The sequence below is a fragment of the Sesamum indicum genome, linkage group LG10, assembly GCF_026168435.1.
Source record: "Sesamum indicum cultivar Baizhima isolate 11 linkage group LG10, ASM2616843v1, whole genome shotgun sequence".
NCBI classification, from domain to species: Eukaryota; Viridiplantae; Streptophyta; class Magnoliopsida; order Lamiales; family Pedaliaceae; genus Sesamum; species Sesamum indicum.
The window spans coordinates 8,347,249-8,372,651 of NC_142666.1; the positions used below are offsets into that span (position 1 = coordinate 8,347,249).

Below are 25,403 nucleotides of genomic sequence, written 5' to 3' on the forward strand. Positions count from 1 at the left end.
ACAAAAATGAAACAAAATCTTAGTATATATAAAGGGTACTTGCTCAACAAATAAGCTTAATTTCATCTATACATATAAAAGGAAAATTCTCATCATTAGACATTCAGCATCGCATCAATGAGGGTAAAGATGAGATTAAAGCCCATATAATGAATAGCAAAATCACTATGTTGCAAAGGTTGATAATTACTTCGCGTCTGACCAAATTAATGGAAGCATTTAGACATTACAATTCTACTTGAGGTACCTTTTCTAGGGTAAATTATATTTTCGGTCCCATAAGTGGATATATTTCTAATTTTTGTCCCACACTCAGTTCAATTCGCACATTTAGTCCCATTTGTGGATTGTTTTTTTAATTTCAAGACCAAAGGGGGGATTTCGTTAAAACATTGGGGCTGGCATTAAGTTTTTAACGGAATCCCCCTTTAGTCCTAAAATTAAAAAAAAAAGTCCACATATTGGACTAAATGTGCAAATTGGCCTGAGTGTTGGACTGAAACTGAAAACAGGTCCACTTATGGGATCAAAAATGTAATTTACCCACTTGACGGATAGGTTTTTGACAATGGGGTAAATTATATTTTTGGTCCCATAAGTGGATCTGTTTCCAATTTTAGTCCCACACACAGGCCAATTCGCACATTTACTCCCATATGTAGATTTTTTTTTTCAATTTCAGGACCAAAGGGGGGATTCCGTTAAAAAATTGGGATTTGTGTTAAGTTTTTAACGGAATTCCCCCTTTGGTCCTGAAATCGAAAAAAAAATCCACATATGGGACTAAATGTGCGAATTAGCTTGAGTATGAGACTAAAATTGAAAACAGGTCCACTTATGGGACCAAAAATGTAATTTACCCCCTTTTCTAATTCAATTGCTGCTATGAAATTTATTAACAACAGTCAAATTAAAGTGTGCATATCTGCTCCAACCATATGGTAAATTAGCTGAGTAATAAATCCCATATACATGGGTAGACCATGTCCGTCGTGCTTCCAAACCAATAAAGAAATCAAAACTTGTTTTCTAATGGAGAAGGAGGTCTATACGCACCTCGTTGTGGCTTGGTGAAGAAGGCGTCAGAGGCATTGAGAAGAATGCAGGTGTAGTTCTGTATTGAATTAACTAAAATGAAGTGAATTTAATGGAGCTTGTTACCAGTGCGCAGGAAAAATAGAGAGAGAATTTGGATAGAGAATGATGGTGCATACGGTGGGGAGTTTGGCCATCTTGGATTTTCAAGGTTTTTTGAAAATTTCATGTGAAACGGAAAGGAGGCATCAAAAGACAAAATCTTGACTCGGATTAGGAGGAATTTCTTACAATAAAAATATTGTACAAATTCACCAAACTTTCACATGGCACCCCATCATTCTACCCAACTTATTATGCCTCCCCTAGGTTTTGTATTGTTTATAAAATTAGTTATTTTATTTTTAAAATGAGAAAAAGAAAATTCTTGAATCTTGATGGGTGAAAATATCTTTTGTATGTTTAATTGACGTGCGTTAAATAATTGATTATTGTTTTATAGATATAGTGATTTTATTTTTATTTGTTTATATCAATTACAAAGGCTCTTTTTTCTCAAGCGGCAAAATGATTTCATTAAATACTTATTTTTTTAATAAAATTAATTATTTATTAAATACTTCTTTCTAAATATAATTAGAGAATGTGAGAATGCCACAGTCTTTCTAAATACTTCTTTCTAAATACATTTGTGAGATTGTGAGAATGCCACAGTCTCGACTTTAGCAGAATTCGTCAATGCCACCCAACTTATAAAGTCCTAACTACAGCCATAAAAAGATGCATGAAAAAGTAGGTGGAGAAAGATATATTTGAGGCAATATACTCCCAACTTTACTGTTACGCTCTTAGTTATTGTATGCGTTCTTAGTTACAAACAATGAATGTTTCTTTTTATTCATGAATATGATTCACAAAAATAATCAAAGTAAGTTAGACCATTTCAAGTTAAAATCTTATCACTCTCGAGAAGATAGATATGAATAATAATAACAACCAATTATAAGTATTTGAAGATGTTCTTTTTCTTTTTGTGGATAGAACAAAATTGTGTGTTTTAATAATCTCAAAGAAGGAAAAACTATAGTCATTAACTTAGTCAATTCAAATTGATTATATTTAATTTTATTTTATTATTGCCATTCTTCTTTCAATTTTCCATTTCCGATATTTTCATACAAAATTAGAAATGGAAATTCATTAATTAGAATTATCAAACCCAATCTTATTATGAATTTATATTGGCAATGCAAGAAATGCAAATAATTAATACATCTGTATTCTTGGCCAATTTTTTTTTTATCATTATCACTGAATTTTAGTAGGCATATTGGATAGGAACAATGAAAAGATTCTCATACACCGATAACACATAATTAAATGATTCTTTCTGCCCATCCCACCCTTTTTCATTGAAAACAACAATTCAACATAAACCTACAAATCAACTAGGAAGAAGAAAGGAAGAAAGAAATTAACACTCACCAGATAATGAAATTACAGCATAATCCCTAGTAATAAATGTGAAGATTTTTTAAAGAAGATGCTACGTACATTAAGCTTCGTTAACACTTTAGTTAACGGTTATTTTCCATTTTCCTATTTTCTTGGTAGGCTTGCATCTCTTCAAACATTTTAGGGTAATAATGTATCATCCATTTGTTCACCCTCTCCATTTTTTAAAATTTATCCTCCGTACCCACAAGAAAGGGAAAACATTTGTCATGATTATAAAATAAAATTAGTACGACCCTACCTTAGTAACAAATATAAATAGCTTTTTAAATAAGATTCCACACTGTCATTATTCACCTCCTACTTTAAGTACTCTTTCCCCAAGAAAAGAAAAGAAATAAATTGCCACCAATTATAAAATAAAATTAATACAATCTCTTTTAATAAATGTAGTATTGTGACAATATGCCACCCCATCATCACTCACCTCCTACTTAAATTGTTATTTCACATAGTCCACTTTTTGTTTTATGAAAAATAAGCATCCACTCGAATATTTATGACAATAATGTATAATATATTTTTTCCCCATCTTTTTCTAAGATACTTGAGAAAGCCTTTCTCCTGAAAAAAAAAAAAAAAAAGAATTGCTCATAATAAATGTGAGGACTTTTCAAGCAAGACAACACATCAATCATGACTCACCTCCTATTTAAATTGCTCTTTACATTTTTCTATTCTATTGACAGGTACTCGTCAACTCAACAAATATTTTAAGGAAATAGATACATTTTTCTCTCTCCTTTTCTAATCTTCCTTCTCAGCCTCCCCTCCCCCCCCCCCACACCACCATCACACACAAAAGAAAAAAAAATAATTTTCACCAACTAGAGAATGAAATTATAATATTGACCATCATAATAGATGTGAAAATTTTCCAAACAAGATACAATGTTAATCAGAACTGGCATTGTCACTCCCCGGATCAAGGGTCATGACATGGCCATGCCATTAGCCCATAGCCTTTGTACCATGAAGCGCCCACTACGAACCATAGATCCAAACTCAATAGTAATAACAGCTAAACAATAAAATCTCAACACATATTTGCAGCGAAAAAACACAAATCTGAAAATTTAAAATCTAGCACTAAGTCCTAACAACTAAACAGAAGTGGAAGTAATTTCAATGAATAAAATTGTCAACATAACTTATTAATAGATGCCACTTGCATCCCTTGATTAGTTACCAACCCTAGTATAGCTCATCCTCTCAAGCCTCATACACCTCATCTGCAAGATATGGTAAGTGGAATGAGCACTAATCATCCAGTAAGCGATCTCTATCTCTTACCAGATGGAAGCATAACATGTTGATAATAGATAACTATCATTTGCCAAAATGTTCAAAACCAAATGAAATAAATGAGGAAAATGTAATGCTTCAAAATATTTGACAACAGAATATATGAGAGGTCGAGGACGCAGTTGCCAATGGATAAGCATCCTTGGCATCCTTATCTTGTTTGTTGGAGAAATCTGCCGGAGTGTATCCTAGTCAAGAATTTTCAACTGGAAGATAGTCCTACTTCTTCAGAGTTCTGTCCTCCTGAGTCTTCTTGTTATATCCCTTTGCCGATGGCGTTCAAACTAGAAAATGTGATGTCCATAATATTTTATACATGATTGAGAAACTAATTGTATTATGAAGAAAATCTAAATTTAATTACAAGTAAATTATAGGTTGAAATTGAAATACATTGGGGGCAAATTGTTATAATAAAGAAAATTAAGTAGGATACAATGAAATATTTTGAAAATGTTTGAATAAAAAAAATAAATTAAAAAGGAATGAGAATTGCAGGGTGGGCCATCACCTGCCGCCTCATCCGATTTATAAAACATGCACACACAAGTCACAAACACCATTTTGTGTTATTGTAACTGTTAGAGTGTCATCTTCAATTAATTTAGAAAATGCTTTAAAATTTATTTATATTTCATTTGAATTGATTTTGAAAGGCTGTTGAGGGGGAAAAATATTATTCTCCTAGCTTTTTTATTTCTGCTTCTATTTGCAAGATAGTCTGTTTCTCCACAAATATAGCATCTCCTTATTTTCATTATGGTGTTATTTTTAGCTTTCCATTCAGTTTTTTAGCTAAGTCTTTCTCTTTATTTATTTTTTTTCATAATTTTTTCTTTTTATACCTCTTTTCTTTATTTTCTAAAGTTCTATTCTTAGAAATTTTGGTCTATTGAATGGTTTCATTTTGATCCCAAACTGAGCATAAAATTATCCTAATTAGTAAAATTGACAATAATGGTAAAGCCTCAAGATTTGAGTCTAGCCCAGCTTATTATAAAATTATTAATCACCCTTTTGAACCATATACAAATATTGAAGTCAAGAAGTTGCTCAATGAAAAGCATACTATCAATAATAATCCCACTACTCTAGAAGATCTAAAGATAGTAGTAGAAAAATTAAAAGAATAAATAAAAAATATTAAATAATATAATTAGTCTCTTACTACTAGAGTTGAAATGTTATAAATTAGCAAGAATACTGAATTAGGTAAAGAAAAATATGAGGATGATATTCTATCCGTTTGGAAATAGTCCCCAGTTAAAAATAAAATGTCAAAATCGATCTATTAGTAAATAACAATTTTAGAAAAATATTTACTGCTCTTATAGACAGTGGAGTAGATATTAATTATATTAAAGAAGGTCTTCTACTACCCAGATATTTTGAAAAGACGACCTACCCTTTGTCCTCTGCTAATGGACAAAAATTGAATATAAGCTTTAAAATTCCAAAAGTTTATATATGTAATAATAAAAAATGTATTCCAACAAGCTTTCTATTAATAAAAGATTTAACTAATGAAATTATTATTGGAACACCTTCCTTAAGAAAATCTTTCGAGTAAGAAATATTACTAAGGAAGGTACAATACGAACCTTTGAAGATGAATAATAAAATTTGAATTCATCACCCAATCAATATACAAAGTTATTAATAAAATAACGAATTTAATAGTATCCAAGATTAACCAAATCTGCTTTATAAAGGAAGAAATTAATTCATTACGAATAAATGAACCACATGAGATCCTAAATTACACGGAAAAATTAAAATGGTTCAAAATAAATTTGAACTTGAAATATGTGATGAACATCCCAATGCATTTTTGGCATAGAAAAAATATGTTGCGAACCTTCCTTACGAAAGTGAATTTTTAGAAGCAAATATCCACACTGAGGCAAGACCTTGCCAAATGAATACTTTATATTTTGTATTTTCTGCTTCTTAAGAGATAAGTTTCAACCCAATAGTCATGTATGAGTACATTGACAAGAGATTTATATTTAGATCTAATTAGGTATATGAAAATCACAAGCTGAAGTATCTTGTGAGGACAAAGTTGTATTTTGATGAGTTTCCTTCTCTTTGTATTACAGCTAGAGGATGGGGATATTGTTTGCTATCAAAAGTCCCTCCCTGCTCAAACTAGGCATCAACTTTGTTGCCCTGATATTCCATCATTTCTAGAACACCAGCATAGCCTCCAAGTACTTTTCTTTAAATATTAGGTGCATATTACTTAGTAATGTTTGTTTATATGGATCTTAGTTCACATGTCAAATTTCATTCTTATTTTGTTTGTGTTGGATTGTGTGAATATCTTTTCCTAAAGTATAAAACATGATACATGATGAGACTGAAAATCATCTATAGATTTAAGCATGTTTTCAAGTTACACCAATATGCATCACGTTTGATACTTTAGCAAAAGGTATTCACAGAATTCAACAACACGATCAACATAAGAATGAAACTTGACTTGTGGCTACCGAAACTTATATCTTGTAATTAAAAGATAACGAATCCACATAAGATGCATACAGATAAAGATTATCGAGTAATATGAACGAAATATTTAAAGAAAATTACTTAGACGCTGTGCTTGTATTCTAGAAACGATGGAACATCAGGGCAACAAAGTTGCTGCCTAGTTTGAGCAAAGAGGGACTTTTGATAGCAATAATGTTCGCATCCTCTAGCTGCGGTACAAGGAAAATGAAAGTCATCAAAGTACAATATTTATCCTCACAAGATACTTGTGTTTGTGATTTCTATAAACCTGGTTAGATCTAAATGTAAGTCTCTTGTCAATGTACCCATACATGACCATAGGCTCAAACTTTATCTCTTGAAAAGCAGAAACACAATATATTTTCACCATTTAAAATGTATATGTGCATTTTATTTTATAAGCAAAGCATTATATTCCATATGCCGAACCATTTTTAAATACCATTATAAAGAAATTGCAAGTAACATGAGTTCTGTTTATCTCTATGGCATTTGACAGATGCTAAATAGCTCCATCTAATGAAACAAGTTCAATAAATTTTAAGTTGTAGCTAACATCAATCTATTAGGATTCTTACCAAGTTCAAGGAAACAACAAGGAAATCTATATCTTCCGCTCATATATAGAAACAAACCTCGAAGACCAATTCTATCTCTTCATCAAGAGCATAGCCTGCATGTTCATTTAGTTTCTCCAGAAGATCAGTTGGCTTCCCATAGCTTTTGATGAAAATTTTTTCAACATATGTGGTATGAAATGTAAATAGATTAGAGGTCAATGCCATTCTTTTGTCTTAACTTTTTGGGAGTCACTTGTCTATCCTTTCTGAAGAAATACTCTACATAAAACCTCAAGCGAAAAAAAATAAAGAATAACAAAAACACTTTAACTCCCCTTCCTCGGGCTCATAAAGGTTGAAGAACAATAAATCATAGCAAAGAAATTTAATATAACCAATGATCTAATGAAAAGTCTAAGAAACTTGTTTACTGCTTATATTTGAAATTATCCAATTACCTGTCAACACTCTACTTCTAGAAACAGTTGCAACTCATCATTGGGATCTTACTTGCTAACCTCCTTCAAATGGCCGACATACAATTATACAACGATCTAAAATGAGGGTGGTGACCAATCATATAATGATAGCACTAACATTGAAAATGCTAAGTTTCTTCAATTTGGTACGTATAAAAGTAACTCCACAATGGGAATGGCATCAATCAAGATCAAGAGCAAGAGAAGTGCTGATCAACAAACCCTAATTAAGTCTTTCCACAAATATTTTTGCCTGCAAAGTTTTCTCTATTTTTTTAATATTTACATATTTTAGTTTCGTAGGCATTTTATATATTTAAATATACGTATTTAATACTGTAGTATAATATAAGGAAAAATATTGATTTTAGTATGTACAGAGTGCAATTTTAGAGCTAATGAAATCATTTGTAATTTGGTTTTATCATTAAAAAAAAGTGCAATTTTAAGAAATTCATATCAATTTCACCGAAAAACCACATGTGATCAGCACGTGGCCCAAATTCCGGCGAAATTGTCATGAAGAACTATTCTAAATTTGCAAAATATTTTCAATTAAAGAAGCAAATTGCAAAATATTATTTCAACATGATCGAAATTGCCACCCTATAACAGGATTGCAATTTGCATTTTTTTCTATAAAATATATTTTGAACTGTATTAAATGAATATCTCATTTTTTAATTTTATATGATGATATGATAATTTGACTTATATATTTACCAAAAGTACGATTAGTAAATGATTTAGTAAATTTTTTATGTTCTTTTGTACACTAAGATCAAATACTACTTGTTCTTCTATTCTATCTTATATAATTGATGAAATATTAATTTAAATTGCTCTAACTATATCTTAATTATTTGACCACCAGTCTTGTTTTATTGAAACTAATTTTTATTATCATTTAATTCAGAATTAAAAAAAAATTGTTTAGATAATCTCACACATCTTTTCTAATTAAGTTATAAGTAATTTATCATATATATATTACTAGCATAACTAAGAAGTTTTAACACTTTACCTTTTGTGAATCAGTTAGCAAAAATACTTAAATTATTATTATCCATTTAATTTGTATTAATTTTCATTATACTTTTCGAATTTATCGTACTAGTTTTGATGTAAAAAAAGTTACATATAAATATTTTATAATTAAATATAAGGTAAATTATCCTTTTGTTTATCAATATGTTCAACAAATATTATCAATGATAGCATGTTTTTTCGTTATTTCATGTTACCAATAAAAAATTTAGATTTTCTTATCAAATAAGTTGAACTCGAACTTAGTTTTTTCTTTTTAAGTTATGCCGAGCCGAGCTTCAATACGGGCCTTAAAATTGGGCTAAACTCATACCCCTAGAATTATCCAAACAAAATATTGAGAGAACAAGGAGCCAATGGCTATGTATTACCTAACTCGAATTAGATTTTCTCTTGCAATTCTTCGGGATGGCAATGAATACGAATTGGACCTGATCTACAGCCTCCCAGGTTGGGGCAGGTTTTGAAACGTCAAACGGGCTTCGGACCTGGTCTGCATCTTAGTATTTGGACCTGGACCCACCTCAAACCCGTTTTAATTTTTCTTTATTTACATTTTATGTATTCTTATATAAAATATATTTGTACATATAAAAAATATATGCATAATTCATTTATACTTACATGTACGACATATATGTAACATTTTTATAAATTAAAATAATAATATCAATACTTTATAAGTATTTAAGTTTAATGTTTATACAAGTACCACATATCTAAACTTTTTAATATTTTAATGCCTATACCATGCACATACAAACTAACAAAAAAGTATAAACCTTTTAATAATATTATAGTCACATATTTATAATGTTATGATTGCATTATTTTTCAAAAAAGTATCTATTTTAATATTTTAAAAATATTAACCAGGTCCAGGGGAACAACATGGCGGGTTCGAGTCTGGATGGATCCAGGTTCAAGTCCATGTCCAAGATTTTCTTATAGGAGCGAGTCCTGAGTTTTATCATTCCCGCACCAGACACACCCAACTGTAATCCCTAGCAATTCTTTTTGCATCTACTATTTTGTTTTTCAAATACACTCCCCGTGGAATGTATTTCTAAAATGGAATAGAAGATACACGAATAGAAAATTCGACCAATTACTTGCAGTGTATGACTTCTCTAAGAGTGTGAATGGCCAGTTGGATGATGATTTTGGTTTTGGCACTTTATCCTATCCAAAAATGCTGGAAGTACTCTAGTGCATTAAATTCTCTAGCTCTCTTTTCTATCAATTATCTTTAATTTTGGGCGAAAAGAACATAGTATAAGTAAGGGGAAATAGCATTTTTCGTTCAATATCATAGGCCCTTTCACTTTTCGTCTTATTGGTTACATGATTATCATTTTTGATTTTGTAATTTTTAAAAAGTAGCATTTTTGGTGAAATGGCACATTTGCAATAGATAATTAATGAAAAAGGCCATGTGGCCATTAAGTGCATAAGACGAAGAGTGCTACTTTTTTAACGTTATGGAACCAAAGTAAAAATCACCTAACCAAGGGAGTAAAAGTGTAAGACTCTAATGGCCATATGTTTCTATCAAAATATCTTGGAGAATGAGGCATAGAACCAAAATTGCTTTATTTTATTTTATTCTTTTAAGAAGTTAAGAGACAAAAAATGAGAATCTCATAACAAAGATTATAGATCCAAGTGGTAGTATCAGGTCCTTTAGCTATTGTTCTTGAGAAATGATCCGCTTTGGCCCATTGCTCGAAAGAAGTTCTTACGGGATCCTAATTCACAAAAATTTTTACTTCTGGTTCCGACGAATGAATAATCATTGAGTCCTCCTTTTTCGGACAACCCATACAAAGAGACCGGCCAACAGTCAAATAATTAGTAAACCTTTGAGAGATATTTCTATAATTAATTTCTTTCTCTTCTATTTTTCTATCTCCCATTTATCTATTTTCTTTAGTTCTTTACTACAGCAGTTATGATTTGGAAGTCGATTCGGGCCAAGTGTTGGGATCTACTATGACATAGTCATGAAGTGCTCAAAGGACCTTTTGAATCTCATAAAACCTTTTTGAAGCTTTGGATTAATGCAAAAACGATCTTGTTGTACAACCTGATGATATTAATTTCTCCATTCCAAATCACGCGAACAGCCATTCCTAAGAAAGTAATTCATTATGGGATATTCAAGGAATAGTAGAAGGCTAAATGGTTAAAATTACTAAGAAGAACTACGCTTCACAAGAAGAACAAAAGGCTACTCCCACAAGAGTAAATGATATTGGAGCTATGTATTTACGCAAAATAAATGATACACCTAGTAACCCCACATTCTCAAACTTTCTTGCTCTAATTGAAAGACGAATAGCCAAAATCAAGAAACAAATAAAAAATCAAATGGGTGCGGACACACACACAAATGTATATACACACACAAAACATATGAAATACTCTGTAGTAGTCTCTTATTAAGTTACCTTCCATAGATACAGGCGGTTCCAATTTCATAGCTTTCGAAAAAAAAATATCACTTTCTCTTGCTGCCATCATAGAAACAAAATAACTTCACAAATCAATACCTTTTCACATGAAATCAATTGAACACTTGATTGTGAAACTAACCAATGAGAAAGGAAAAAGAAAACTAGACACTAGCCAACAAAAATAAGATTTTACAGTTCTTGATTAGTGAAACATAAAATAAGAAAACATGGGACGACCACTGTGTCTTGCTTGCAAACCAAGAAATAACTCAATTGCATGGCAAGGGGGGAGGGGTCTATATGCACCTTGTTGTGGTTCAGTGAAGAAGGCGTCAGAGGCATTGAGCAAAATGCAGGTAAAATTTTGTATCAAATTTCACTGAAATAAAATGAATTTGATGGAGCTTGCTATCTGTGTGCAGAAAAAAATAGAGAGAGGATTTGGGGGGAGAATGATGGTATGTATGCTGGAGAGTTTGGCCAACATTGTCTTTTTAGGTATTTCAAAATTTTCATATGAAATGGAAAAGAGACAAGAAAAGATAAAATCTTAACTAGGATTATGAGGAATTTATAACAATAAAAATCTTTCATAAAATTCACCAATATTCACACAGTACCCCATCATTCTACCAAAACTATTACAACCTCCCCTAGGTTTTGTACAGTTTATAAAATCAGATATTTTATTATTCTGAAATTAAAAAAAAAATCTTGAATTTTGATGTGTGAAAAAAATCTTTTATATGTTTAATTGAAGCGTGATTTGTAATTAATTATTATTTTATAGATATAATTATTTTATTTTTATTTCTGTATGTCAAATATAAATGCTCTTTTTCTCAAGCGGCAAAATAATTTTATTAAATATTTACATTTATAGAAAATCGAGATATCACATTCTTTAGATTATGATATCGCCATTCTCTCGACTTTCTCACGGTACTTCAATAGCACCAAACTCATAAAATCCTAATTATTGCCATGAAAAGATGCATCAAAAAAATAGGTGGAAAAAGACACATCTGATGCAATATATTCTCCATCTTTACTATCACAACTATATTATTATAAATGCCAAACCACAACCGAACTCTCTAAATATTGTGTGTGGTCTTGGTTACCACTGATGAACCAATATCTTTATCTATAAACGTGGTTCACAAAAATAATTAAAGTGAATTGGACCATTTCAAGTAAAAATATTATCACTCTCGAGGAGATAGGTATGAATAATAATCACAATTGATTAATGAGTATTTAATTTTTTTTTTCTTTTTTTTTTGTGGATAGAAAAAAATTGTGTGTTTTAATAATCTCAAAAAAACAAGAAACTATAGTCATTAATTCAGTCAATTTGAAATCAACATATTTAATTTGATTTTCTAATTGTCATTCTACTTTCAATTTTCCTTTTCAATATTTTCATACCAAATCAGAAATGGAAATGCATTAATTAGAATTATCTAATGCAATCTTGTGATGAATTTATATTGCCATTATATGAAATTCAAGCACTTAATACAAATTCTCTATTTTTGCCCAATTTTTTGAATCATTGTTAACTACATTGGATAGGGAACAATGAAAATATTCTAACACATCGAACAACAGTTAATGAAATGATTCTCATGTGCCCATCCCATCTTTTTTTACCGAAAACAACGAATTCTACACCAAACCTACAAACCAACTGGAAAAAAGAAAAAAACAAATTGGCACAACCAAATAAGAAAATTACAATATAATCTCGAATAATAAATGTGAAGATTTTTTAAACAAGATGCTAAATCAAGCATGCTCACATCTTACTTAACGGTTGTTTACATTTCTCTATTTTCTTGATAGGTATGCATCTGTTCAAATATTTAGGGTAATAGTGTCAAATATATTTTTCTCGCTTTTTTTCTCAGGCGGCAAAATAATTTGATTAAATATTTTTTTTTCAATAAAATTGGATTTTACATACTTGAGATTGTGATAGGAACAATGCGAAGCCTCAAAAACATCGAGTTGCAGTTAATTAAATGATTCTCTTGTGCTGATCCCATTATTTTTTCAATAAAAACAACAAATTCAACACCAAACATGCAAAGCAACTGGAAAAAAGCAAAAAATAAAAAAATAAAAATCAAATTGGCACCACCAAATTTTGAAATTACAGTATAATCCTTAATAATAAATGTGAAGATTTTCTGAACAACATGCTGCATCAGGCATGACTCACATCCTACTTAACTATGCATCTGTACAAATATTTAGAGTAATAGTCATACATTTTTCTTGCTCTCCTTTTTCTAAAATCCACCACCCTCCAAGAAAGGAAAAAAAATTTCCATAGATTATAGAATGAAATTAATACTATCCCTTGTCACAAATGTAAATAGTTTTTCGAATAAGATGACATAATCATTATTCACCTCCTACTTAAATTGTTCTTTTGCCAATTAAAAATAAATAAATAAATTACAACTAATTATAAAAAGAAATTAATATATTCCCTTTAAATAAATATAAATAATTGCACAAGATGCCATTGAGTCATGACTTATCTCCTTCTTAAATTGTTATTTCACATAGTCTTATTTTCTTGATGATGGTACGAGGTTCTGTCGTACTGATGCCAGTCCTAGTTCATATTATTGCAATGGTGGCCTCTACAATTATGTGTCTGGGTTGGCAGATCGATTTTATAATTTAGTGCATGTTGCCGACCATCCGTTATGCAACGGTTGTACGCATTCTCAATTTGCATCTGGTGCTGAGTTGGTGAATATCAAGACGGATAATCTTATTTCTGAGCGATCATATGATTGACTATTCAAGTGGGCTAATAAATATTGCCCTCCGCTCACGTCATGCCGAAAGATTACTACAGTATGAAAATTGATAAAGGATTTGGGTTTACCCATTGAAAAGATATAGGCGTGTGAGAGTGGCTGCATGTTGTACTAGAGGGACGACGAATGCAGGATGTTTTGTGGAGACACTAGGTACATGTCGACATGGGAGCGAGACACCGGCGACAAGAAGTCACTGTATGTCGTTCTTAGGTACCCATCGCTTACTCCCCGTCTGCAGACGTTGTATGCCTCTAGAGCAACTGCGAAGCACATGACGTCGCATGCCACACATCAAATGGAGGAGCGCTCCATGTGTCATCCTTTTGATATAGATGCTTGAAAGCATTTTGAACGGACGTATCCCAATTTTTCTGAAGAGTCCCGTAATGTTCGGCTAGGCCTTTGCATAAATGGGTTTGCACCGCACGGGCAGTACGATCGTACTTATTCATATTGGCTCCTTATACTTACATCATACAATCTTTTTCTACGTATGTGCATAAGTTCTGAGTACATGTTTATTACGATGGTGATCCTTAGCCCTTCTAATCCAAAATGTCTGGTTGAAGAGCTGTTACAATTATGGCATGTGGGTGTTCGAACATACGATAATGCCACGGACAAGGAATTAATTATGTGGGCGATGTTTATGTGGACAGTGAATGACCTACCGGCCTATGGGATGGCGTCTGGATGGAGTATTGCCGGTATTATAGGGTGTTCAGTTTATATGGATGCTATACGGTCATTCCATCTCTAGCACGATAAGTAAGCGTGCTATTTTGACTGGTACAGATAGTTTCTCCCTAAGGATCATCCCTATCAAAGGAAAAAGAAAACCTTGAAAAAGAATCATGTGGAATATACAGGTGCACTCTTGATTCTAACAGGAGAGAAGATCCACAATTGAGTGCAAACATCAGTCCTGGAGTTGAACAGCCGGTGGCACTCCCTTCAAGCTATGTTAGTGCCCACAAGATGACGAAAGAAGTATCTTCTGTGATCTTCCATACTGGGCAACGCATCTTATCGAACACAATGTTGATGTCATGACATTGAGAAAAATGTGTTTGTTAATATATTCAACACCTTGATGGATATAAAGGGAAAGACGAAATCTACTTACTGTTTCTGCTTTGCGTTTACAGTGCATGTCTAAGAAACCGTTTTTTAATTTATTTTATTTTGTGATTTATTTAGTAGAACACTATCGATTAAAATTGACTGCAAAAATCGAAGTATTGTCCTCGATTTTTGAATCTAGAATTATGTCATGAAAAAACCACTTCCATCAGACTTGCGAAAGCAGTCCTTGCTTAAGGAATGTTTTGACGTTCGGTATTAAGGCATAAGAACAATTGCAAGGTCCGGAGCGCCATACCTGCTTCTATCATCAGTGAGTAGTATAACAGGCTAGAGAACATTGGCTCAATCAAATTTATGCGGCATCGATTCGACAACTGGATATGTCATGACGGAAGCATTTTTTGAAGCCTAGTTGACTAGAGGTCATTTGTAGACAAACATTGGGCTAAGATGCAATCCCCTGTGGAGAAGCTCTAATACCCCAATGTTGATCTTTAAAGAAGATGTATATTGACGTAATCCTTCAGGTCCCTTCATCCCTCATTCGACCTATTCATCATAAAGTCTAAATGACAAAAGAGTATTTCATGAGTTGATAAAATAGTTGAACCAATACGAGATAACGATTGAAGAATTTACGCCGTCGGTATTGGATTTGGAGGCTTTGACTTCAAGAGGAAAAGGTAAAGGTGCCATATGCCAAATGAGAAAGAAGGATGAAGCAAGGTCAGTCAAAATTTACTTATGATGTTTGCACTAAATTGCTAAAGGGAATTCGAAGAGGGAGTATCATGAACTCCCTTTCGCCCAAACCATTGCATTTGTTGAGCAAACATGATTACTGTTCATATTCCCAAATATTGGACGCTTGCTCTTGAAGCTCATTTCTGCAAATGATTTGTAGAAATAAAAAGGAATAGATGCTAAGACAAGTTGTCTTAAAGGTAAGGAATGGCTAGACCATTACTGCAAAAGCAATAAGATTAAATAAACTTAGCTAATAGTATTCATGTTGAAATCTTATACGATTATGTAACCCAATGCAATCAAGTCGTTAGTCAATGTAAAAATCTTTTGGAGTATATGACTGTCGAACCGCCTTCCTTTTCCCTTTGCCCATGCCCAGTTGGGCAACAGTAGCGCTTTGAGCGCTTCCAGTAGTTGATTTTGTGTTACCCTTCTTCTTCCAGCGTCCGGCCCCTTTACCTTTCGCTTCTGAGGTCGGTGCCTAACCAACAGTGCAGATTTTTCAACCATTGCCTCGTACTGGACGAACATATTTATCAACTCATGAAGGTCTTTGTCATGTTCATTCATGTTATAGATCACGATAAACGGGTCAAAGGAGGGAGGAGAGACTGTAGTATCACGTCCAATTACATCTCTTTTTCAAGTTGAGCCTGAGATCCTTGAGCTTCTCTACAAGGGATAGCATATTAACCCCATGCTCCTACACAGAAGACCCTTCAATCATCTTGGCACCAAATAATGCTTTTATGACAGCATATCTAATATACCGGTCTAGAACCACATAAACCTGGCTCATGCAGAGCATTATCGATTGGACATCGTCATGCCTATCGTACTGTTTCTGGATGTCATTGGTCATTGACGCCAGTACAATACTCTGAACCTTTCGGTTGTCCTCATGCCACTTCTCGAACGTCAACGTTCTTCGCATGTGGACACTTCCAACAAGGCCCGAGGAAGAGACATATCCAAAATATAGGTCTAGTTCACAAAATCTAGGACAATCCTAAGATTTCACAGCTAATCATTGTAGTTGTTCTATTAAGTTTATTAGTCTCAAGAATTGTAGTGAGTGGATTCTTAGACATCTACATCAAATGTAAATAGAAATTTTAGTAGAATATTGTAATATTGTATATCAAGTTTAATACTTGATCTTCAGTCACTAACCATCCCACTATTTCATCAAAAAGCCTACCACTCTAAAGTAGGGTTTTTCGGAAACCATTTTCTAGTGGGCTTGGAGTCCACAAACGCAATTCTCCATGCCCCATTTTTACGATTCACACGAAAAAAGGCTTTATGGGAGGTAACCTATACCATTTCTCATCCAATGAGATCCCTAGATTATTTTGTCTTGTCTCTTCACGTGATCCTTAGGACTCCAAGTGATCACGCTACTCAATGTTAGGCCCGATCCATGAACCAAACAAATATCTCAACTGCCCGCCCACACGACTAGTGAGACAGAAAAAAAGCAGTATATTCTATTTGTTAACAACAATAGTGTAGCTTTCTCCCATTCAAAACGTTTCATTACTCGTGAGACCACGAATGGGTCAAACTAGCATCCACACCACATTGTTGTGGATGGAAGGCTTAGATTTAATCAAATCATTTGGATTCTAATCCATCCTGGGCTTAATATTTAACTTGGACCATCCAAGTAAGAGTTAAGTTTGTTGTAACCGAGACCTCATGATTATAAGATTTTTGCATGCATCAGTTTCAATCATTGAGTATAAATAGATACATTCCAAACACATCATATTCTAAAAATTAAAACATACATCACAATATAAGCCTAGCACGCCCTTGTTCGATGATCACAAGCCCAATCGTAAGTGACCTATTGAGCCCGCAGTGAGTCTATGGTTAATCTAGAGTGTGGCCTAACTATTATAAAATAGTAACCCATTATCATTCAAATGGGTCTTCCTCTTTGTTCCTCTTCCATCGTGAGCTCCATCCAATGGGCCTAGGGCTTCATCTCCTTGTATGCTTACATTTATTTAAAATAAATGAAACCTCATATTCATAGCTAAAATCATTATAACTGAAATTGGAAACCTCAATCAAAAGTTAGTAGAGTGAAAAGGGACTGCGGGGTGCGAGTGGATCGGCCCAGGAACGCGCAAGCGGAAGCGGTTAAAATAAATTGCATAAAATAAAATAAAATCTCAATGAAACCATGATTCGAAGAGATGTACCTTTCGAGTTCCCGGGCATTCGATGTAATTAATAAAATTAAATAAAAATTAAAATTAATGGGGCTAGTATAATGAAAAACGAGAGGAACAAAAATCATACATCAATAATTACCTTTTCTTGATTTATTTTGAACCTCCTTCGTTGATTCGTTCACCCAAGGCCTCAATATAGAGACCCTCTAAAGTTGCGTCAACACCACACCGGAACTTGGGATGTGTCAATTCAATTTTCTAAAAAAGAATTGAGGAGAAGAACACACCAAGTGTGCATATACCTTTAATGGATGCATTAAAATATGTCTAAGTTCATTTAACCATCTATAAGGTAATAATTTGTTATTCCAAATAAAGGATGACTAATATGGCATTTTCCAAAAATAATTTTTTTAGTCAATAATTTCCTTTTTCAATCATTTCCACAAACTTAATTAATGGGCTTGGGCCAATTTTAATTAATTAAAATACCATGTCCATTTAATTAAATTCAATTTAATTAAAGCCCAGTTAATTAAGTCCATCATATATTTAGTCCAAATGAATATATGAACCCAATAAGCCTTTATTAAATAATATGTCCAACTTATTAAATAATAAGGGTAAACTCAATATAAATTAATCCAATAAATTTATTATTGGGCTTATCCATCCAATGGGTCCCTGTCAGATATAACTAAATCCAATTACTAATGGAATTAATTTGCAATTAATTCCTCGTCCCTTCTCTATGATTTGTGTGTGATTCTTTAGGTTCACCTTTCAGTCAGACTTGGGTTAGTGTCTAACACTATTATAAATTATATTTAATTTAATTAATAATTCTTGATCAAGAAAGCCCGTCACCATGGGTGGCCGTCTAGCAAAGGTCCATGGTAATAGAGACTAGTCAAAAATTCATGTGAACGTTTAGGCTCCTGAGTCCATATGGGTACAGTCCTTTCGTCTACCGTCTCCTGGCCTTAGTTTAGGGCATGAAATTGGGCATTAGTTCCTATCCTAAACTAGGCATCTATGCTTAATACTTGAGATCGTGTTACACCAAATCACTAAAAACAGAAACCTCCACTTCCTATTCGACCAATGACTGTGACCACAGCTTTATAGAGCGTAGACGCATCTCCAATTCTATAGGAGGTACCCTCTGTCACGTTTTGACAGGGGACAGATCATCTTCTTGGAACTTGTTGTTCTAGCTATATACTTTGGATGTACTAGATAAAGCTTATGATGATCCTGTCTGAGACACGATCACCTCTCGCACAAATCTAAGATACAATCATCGCAAGCACGTGACTGTCGTGATTTCTGAAGTCTGAGGACTGTTCCCATGCTATTGGAGTCGGGGACTCATGTCATATTGACCAAACCTCCAAGACTTTCATATGACAATCCCCGCGAGTCAATTCAGTCGATTCGACACTTAGTCAATCGACCTATTAAGATCGCATAGATGTCCCACGTCTGTAGCCAATGAAACATGGCACTCATCAAATGAATGCGACTCTTAATGCAAGTCTCCATAGTACACTTTGATGCCAATTCTTGTGGTCCTCGACTTGGAATATTTCAAATCCAACCCTAAACAGTTGGTTCCATGGCCTCCATCCAATGCACAGTCCAACTGTTGCACGGTGGTTCATGGTGGTCTATGGATTTTGTTGTGATGTTTGATAGAAACGCAAACATAAATGTTATGAGCACAACCAATGAAATGCCAATAGAAAATACTCATTTTATTTATTGAATAATATTACACAAAATAGAGTTATTGTCAGAATAGTTTATAAGCATGTTAATCCAATTGGCTTTCAGGTCACCTATTCCAACACTCTCCCACTTGACATAAGCTAATCACCCATCGACCTTAAACCCATCTTATCTAGATGCCGAGCATGGGTGATTTGCGACATCGGCTTAGTAAGTCGATCCGTTGTGTTTTCTATTGAGCTGACTCGGTCCATCCTAACGTCACCTCTGCTCACCATCTCTCTAAGCAGATGGTAGCATTTAAGAATATGTTTGGAACGGTGATGAGATCTCGATTCCTTTGCTTGTGCTATCACTCTGTTGTTATCGCAAAAGATAACTACGGGCTCAGTAATGCAAGTTACCACACCCAACTCTTGGATGTAGTTTTTCATCCAAACTTCTTCCTTAGCTGTTTCTGACGCTGCTATGTATTCAGCTTCTGTGGTGGAAATCATTGTGGTATCCTACTCGGAACTTTTCCAAGCAACCACACCACCATTCAGCTTGAATACAAAATCCAATTGAGATTTGGCATCATCATCATCCAATTCGAAGCTAGCGTCGTTGTAGCCTTCCAATATCAATTTTCCACTACCTTAAATCAAGAACATATCTTTAGTCCTTTTCAGGTACTTAAGTATTATCTTGATTGCGCTCTAGTGCGCCTCCCCGGCCCATGCCTAATATATACTCATCATGCTCAAAGCATGCGAGATATCGGGCCCGGTGCACTGGACAGCATACTGAATGCTTCCTACGGCTGAAGCATAAGGGATGTCCGACATCCTTTTAAGTTCCTTATCAACCTTAGGAGACTGCTTCTTGGAGATCTTAATCCCATGCCTCATGGAAAGGAATCCATGTTTTGCGTTCTCCATCTTGAATCTCTTAAAGATTTTCTCAATATAAGAGGATTAGGTCAACCCTAACATCCTTCTAAATCGCTATAAATCTCGAAGCAAAGGATGTAAGCGGCCTCACCCATATTGTTCATGAAAAATTGTATGGACAACCATGCTTTAATATCGTCCAACATCTTAAAATCATTCCCCATGAGTAAGATGTCGTCTACATAAAGCACAAGGTACGCAATCGCACTCCCACTAATCTTCTTGTATATACAAGGATCAAATTCATTCTTGATGAGATCATAACCCCATAGGACTTCATCAAAATATGTAGTTCCAGCTTCAGGAAGCTTGTTTGAGGCCATAGATGGACTTCTGGAGACGACATACCTTCTATTCTTCTCCAAAGAAAGTGATCGAGAAAAGGCGTTTTCATATCCATCTGCCATATTTCATAGTCATACCATGTTGCTATGGAAAGCAGAATCCTAAATGGACTTGGCCATGATTATGGGCGAATAGGTTTCCTCAAAATCGACCCCAGGTCAATGAGTGTATCCTTTTGCCACGAGCCTAGCTTTCAAGGCTGTAACCTTCCCTTAAGCTCCAAGCTTACGTTTGTAGACCCATTTTCACCCAACAGGTTTAACACCTTTAGGAGGGTCTACGAGGGTCTAAACTTGATTTGAATCCATTGGGTCAATTTTGAATTTCATGGCCTCAAGCACTTATCCAAATCGATGTCCGACATCGCTTCTCCGTAAGTTCTTTGATCATTATCCAATTAACTGGTCAGTCCCAAGAATCCGTACATGTAGGTGGTCGCGATTCCATGGTCGACCTACGGAAGGCAGGAGCACCATTAGTGGGAACTATAGGCTCAAATGATGTTCCTTCGTTCTGTTAAGGTGTCTCACTTGTCTCCTTAAGTTGCACTGCATCACGTCGACTATCCGCAGGAAAACCATTTTTCGAGAACAATGCATTCCTTGAGAGAATAATCTTTTGCTTAGATGGATCATAGAAGTAGTATCCCACAATTTTTTTTGGATATTCGACAAACATGTAGAGACTAGACCTCGAGTATAATTTTTCTCCCTCTAGCCTCTTCACGTATGCAGGGTACCCCACACGCTCAAGTACTTGTAGGACGTAGGCTTGCCATTCCATATGTCATACGGCGTCTGGGGCACCGTCTTAGATGGCGCCATGTTATGTAATTTTGCTGCTGTCTCAATAGCGTGACCTCAAAAAGAAGGGGAAAATTTCGTAAAACTCATCATGGATCAAACCATGTCCAACAGGGTTCGGTTCCTCATTTCAGCGATGCCATTTAGTTGTGGTGTTCCAAGAGGAGTCCATTGAGAGAGAATTCCATTCTCCTTTAAATAATCAATGAGTTCACAACTTAAATACTCTCCGCCTCGATCCAACCCAAGGCCTTTAATTTTATGGCCAATTTGATTCTCAACTTTAAGTCTGTCCTCCTTGAACCTTCCAAAGGCTTCAGACTTGTCCCTCATTAGGTAAACATTACCATACTGTGAGTGATCATCTGTAAATGTTATGAAGCATGAGAATCCTCCTCCAGCCATTTGGAGTGTCTTGTCCAAGACATAGCTTTGATTCTCGAAATCTAGGACAATCCTAAGATTTTGCAGCAAGTCATTGTAGTTCGTGCCATTGAATTTACTAGTCTCCATTATCATGGTTAAAGGACTTTTAGATACTTTCTAGACAATAAAAAATTAAACAGAAATCAGCAAATAATTGTAATATTATGATTAAGCTTAAAGACTGGGTCTTTAGTCTTTAACTCTCCCCTATTTATACGAAAGCCCATCACTCTCAAATGGAGTTTCGGAATAGCGTTTCCTAGTGGGTTTGGAATCCACAAGCGAATTTGCCATGCCCTGCTTTTATGATTCACATAGAAAAACCTTCGTGGGAGGTATCCAATACCATTCTCATCCTATGACATTTCCAAGATCAAACCTCACTCCTTCACATGTTCCTCACGACTCCAAGAGAATCATGCTACTCGGTGTTAAGCCCAACCCATTAATCAAATCATACCTCAATTGTGGTCCCCCATGACTCGTGAGACAAGGTAACGAGTGTAGTCCTTTGTTCATAACAATAATGCAGCTTGCCTACTATTCCAAATGTGCCACGACTCGTTAGACCACACTTCGATAGCGGTAGCTTCCTCATGATATTGCTATGGATGGAAGGCCTGGACAAATCGAAATGCCATTTCGATCCAAGTCCATTTATGGGCTTAATATTTGTTTAGTGTTGGGCTCAACCTATCTATCAAATCACACCTCAACTGTCGCCCCCCACGACTTGTGAGACAGGAAAACATTGAACGTGTTCCTTTGTTCAGAATAATGGTGCAGCATACCTCTAGTATAAGTGTATCACGACTTGTGAGACCACTTGTATAGTAGCAGCTTTCTCACCACATTATTGTGCGTAAAAATCTTGGACAGATCAAATCATTTTGATCCAAGACCATTTGTGGGCCCTAACACATCAACTTGGTCCAACCAAGTGAGAATTAATTATGAGTGGTTTGACCGAGACCTCTTCACATATCAAATATTTATGAGTGCATAAATATCAAATATTTAAAGCATTTAAATAACACATTGCAAGCAATGAAACCAAGCTTACCCTACTAGATGATCACGAGCCCAACCTATGCGACCCACTGAAACCTAGCCATTTTTTTTTAATTTCCACACACTAATCTAAAATTAAAATAAGTATTTTATTAGAAAATTCAATTTTATGAAAATAATTAAAATCATCAAAAATTACAAATATTAAATCGGGATCTCTCAATTCTCTTTGTTAGATAAAAATAAGGGAGAACAATACACATCAAGTGTGTATTCAAGAGGGGCAGCTGAGAGGTGGAGTTAGGGTGTAAGAAATTATTTTGTGTCTTATATTATGTATTCATTAGTCATTCCAAATGACTAATACACAAATATATACCTTGAATGGATGCATTAAAACATGTGTATTCCAAATAAAGGATGACTAATAAAGTGAATTTGTAGTTAGAAATGGTGACCAGAAAGCCAATTGGATTGGCAATTTTGAAAACTATTTAGCAATCTTAATGAATGTAGTAAGCATTCATCTGTGTCATTATGTGTTTGTTGTGCTTACTATTTATATTTAACGGTATTGTAACGTGGCAACAAATGATCACAGACCAATTGAATAACCAATGTACTTAGGTTGCCATTGGATGACAGCTATGAAATCAACTTCTGAGGGTTGGTTTGAAACGTTCCAAGTACGAAACTTGGTATTTAGAGTCTTATAGAGACTTTTACTAAGTATTGGATGAGTTTCGTGTTTCATCGGTGACAAACATGGGATGTCTATGCAATTTTAGTGGATTAGTTAACAATGTTGTTAGCTGATTGAACTAACTCGCAGGAAACGTCATATGGAAGCCTTGGAGGCTTGGTCGGTATGATTTGAATTCCCGACTCGGATAGTATAGGATTTGTCCTTGGACTTGAGGAATCATGGTAGCCGCATACATATGATGGCTATATCATTGATCTAGCGGGAGATGACTGTGTCTTCATTGTGGTCATTATATGGCTTCTCCAGTGCAGTCGAATTATGTATTGAGGATGGTGGATTTCAAGATAGAATCCGTCACCTATCAGTATATGATGGATATATCTCCTATGCGTTTTGAGATGGTTCAGACTCTCTAAGTCTATGGCCATAACTATTGGTCGAATAGGAAATAGTTTCTTTTGTCAAACAATAGAGTAAACGCATCTCAAGTATTCAGCATAGTTGCCTGGTCCAGGATGGAAATCGATGCTCAATTCCATGCCCTAAACTAAGACCGAAAGATGGTCGACAGAAGGGCAGTACCTGTATGGAACTCGACAGTCTAAATGTTTACGCCAACATTCACCTAGTCTCTAGTGTCATGGTGATGGGCATTTCTGATTCATGGTTTTGGAAATAATTAATTAAATTAGATTTAATTAATTATTTATGTTGGAGACAATGCCCAAGTCTAGCTGAGGTGAACCTAAATAGTCACATACAAATGACTATGGAATTGGTGAAATTAATTTGGAATTAATTCGAGAAGAAATGAATTAATTTAATTGGATTAAATTAAATCAAGGAGAATATATAAATGATTGGATCATTTGTTTAATAGTCCATTTGATGGATGGCTCAAAAATTAATTAATTGAATTAATTAGTTTTTGTCCTAACACTTTTAAATTAATTGGATTAATTTATTTGGTTTGACTTAATTACTTGACTGCATCAATTAATTACAGTTTGGGCTTATAATTTTTTAATTGAATTAAATGAATTTTTGTACTTAGTTGAGTTAAAAAAAATATAATTAATTATTGTCCAATGGACTTTGGTTGGTCTTAATTTAATATGATTAAATCTTGCCCGGTTATATCATCATGGTTGAAAGTTATATGCATCTGTGTGTATAGGTTGCCTTAGAGGCAAACTTGATAGTTATTGAATTTTGAATTCAATTGTATGTAATATACAAAACTATATACAAATCATGAATAACCAACACCTAAGCCACGAAATTTTGCTCTCTTTTCTCTACAAAAATATACTCCTTTTTGTTCTACATTGAATTGAATTCAAGTTAGAACATAAAATATTTCAAAAGCACTAAACAATAGTTTTAGTTTGGAGTTGTTTTTCTTCTTGTTCTCTGTTCTATCTAGTAATAGAAAAAGAATTATATCTCTTCCTTATTTGGATCCTAAAGTGAACGAGAGAGAAACGAAAAGGGAAACAACGCACATTGCTGCTCATTTATAGAAACAAAAGGTAAAGTTGCATGTTGTATTTCTATGCTTTTGTTTTATCCTTTCGCCATATGTCTAGTGTGCTTATTTCATTTACTATTATACTTTTGATGAACACCGAATGCCCAAGAATTTAAAAGAAAACACCATTTGATTCGTTTTA

The 25,403-nt window shown here is 34.1% G+C and overlaps 1 protein-coding gene and 1 pseudogene across 1 annotated transcript; both read right to left on the reverse strand.

Annotated features, from left to right (window-relative positions):
* LOC105172321 (ubiquitin C-terminal hydrolase 12-like) overlaps positions 1–16,160 on the reverse strand; it is a 49,265-nt pseudogene extending 33,105 nt beyond the window's left edge.
* Positions 16,161–20,013: 3,853 nt separating this feature from the next.
* LOC148786604 (secreted RxLR effector protein 161-like) lies at positions 20,014–20,427 on the reverse strand. Its single transcript, XM_088886193.1, has 2 exons — positions 20,241–20,427; positions 20,014–20,144 (listed from the first exon to the last, which is right to left on the reverse strand). Exons 1-2 carry the CDS (start codon positions 20,425–20,427, stop codon positions 20,014–20,016), a joined length of 318 nt encoding a protein of 105 aa, XP_088742319.1.
* Positions 20,428–25,403: the final 4,976 nt, after the last annotated feature.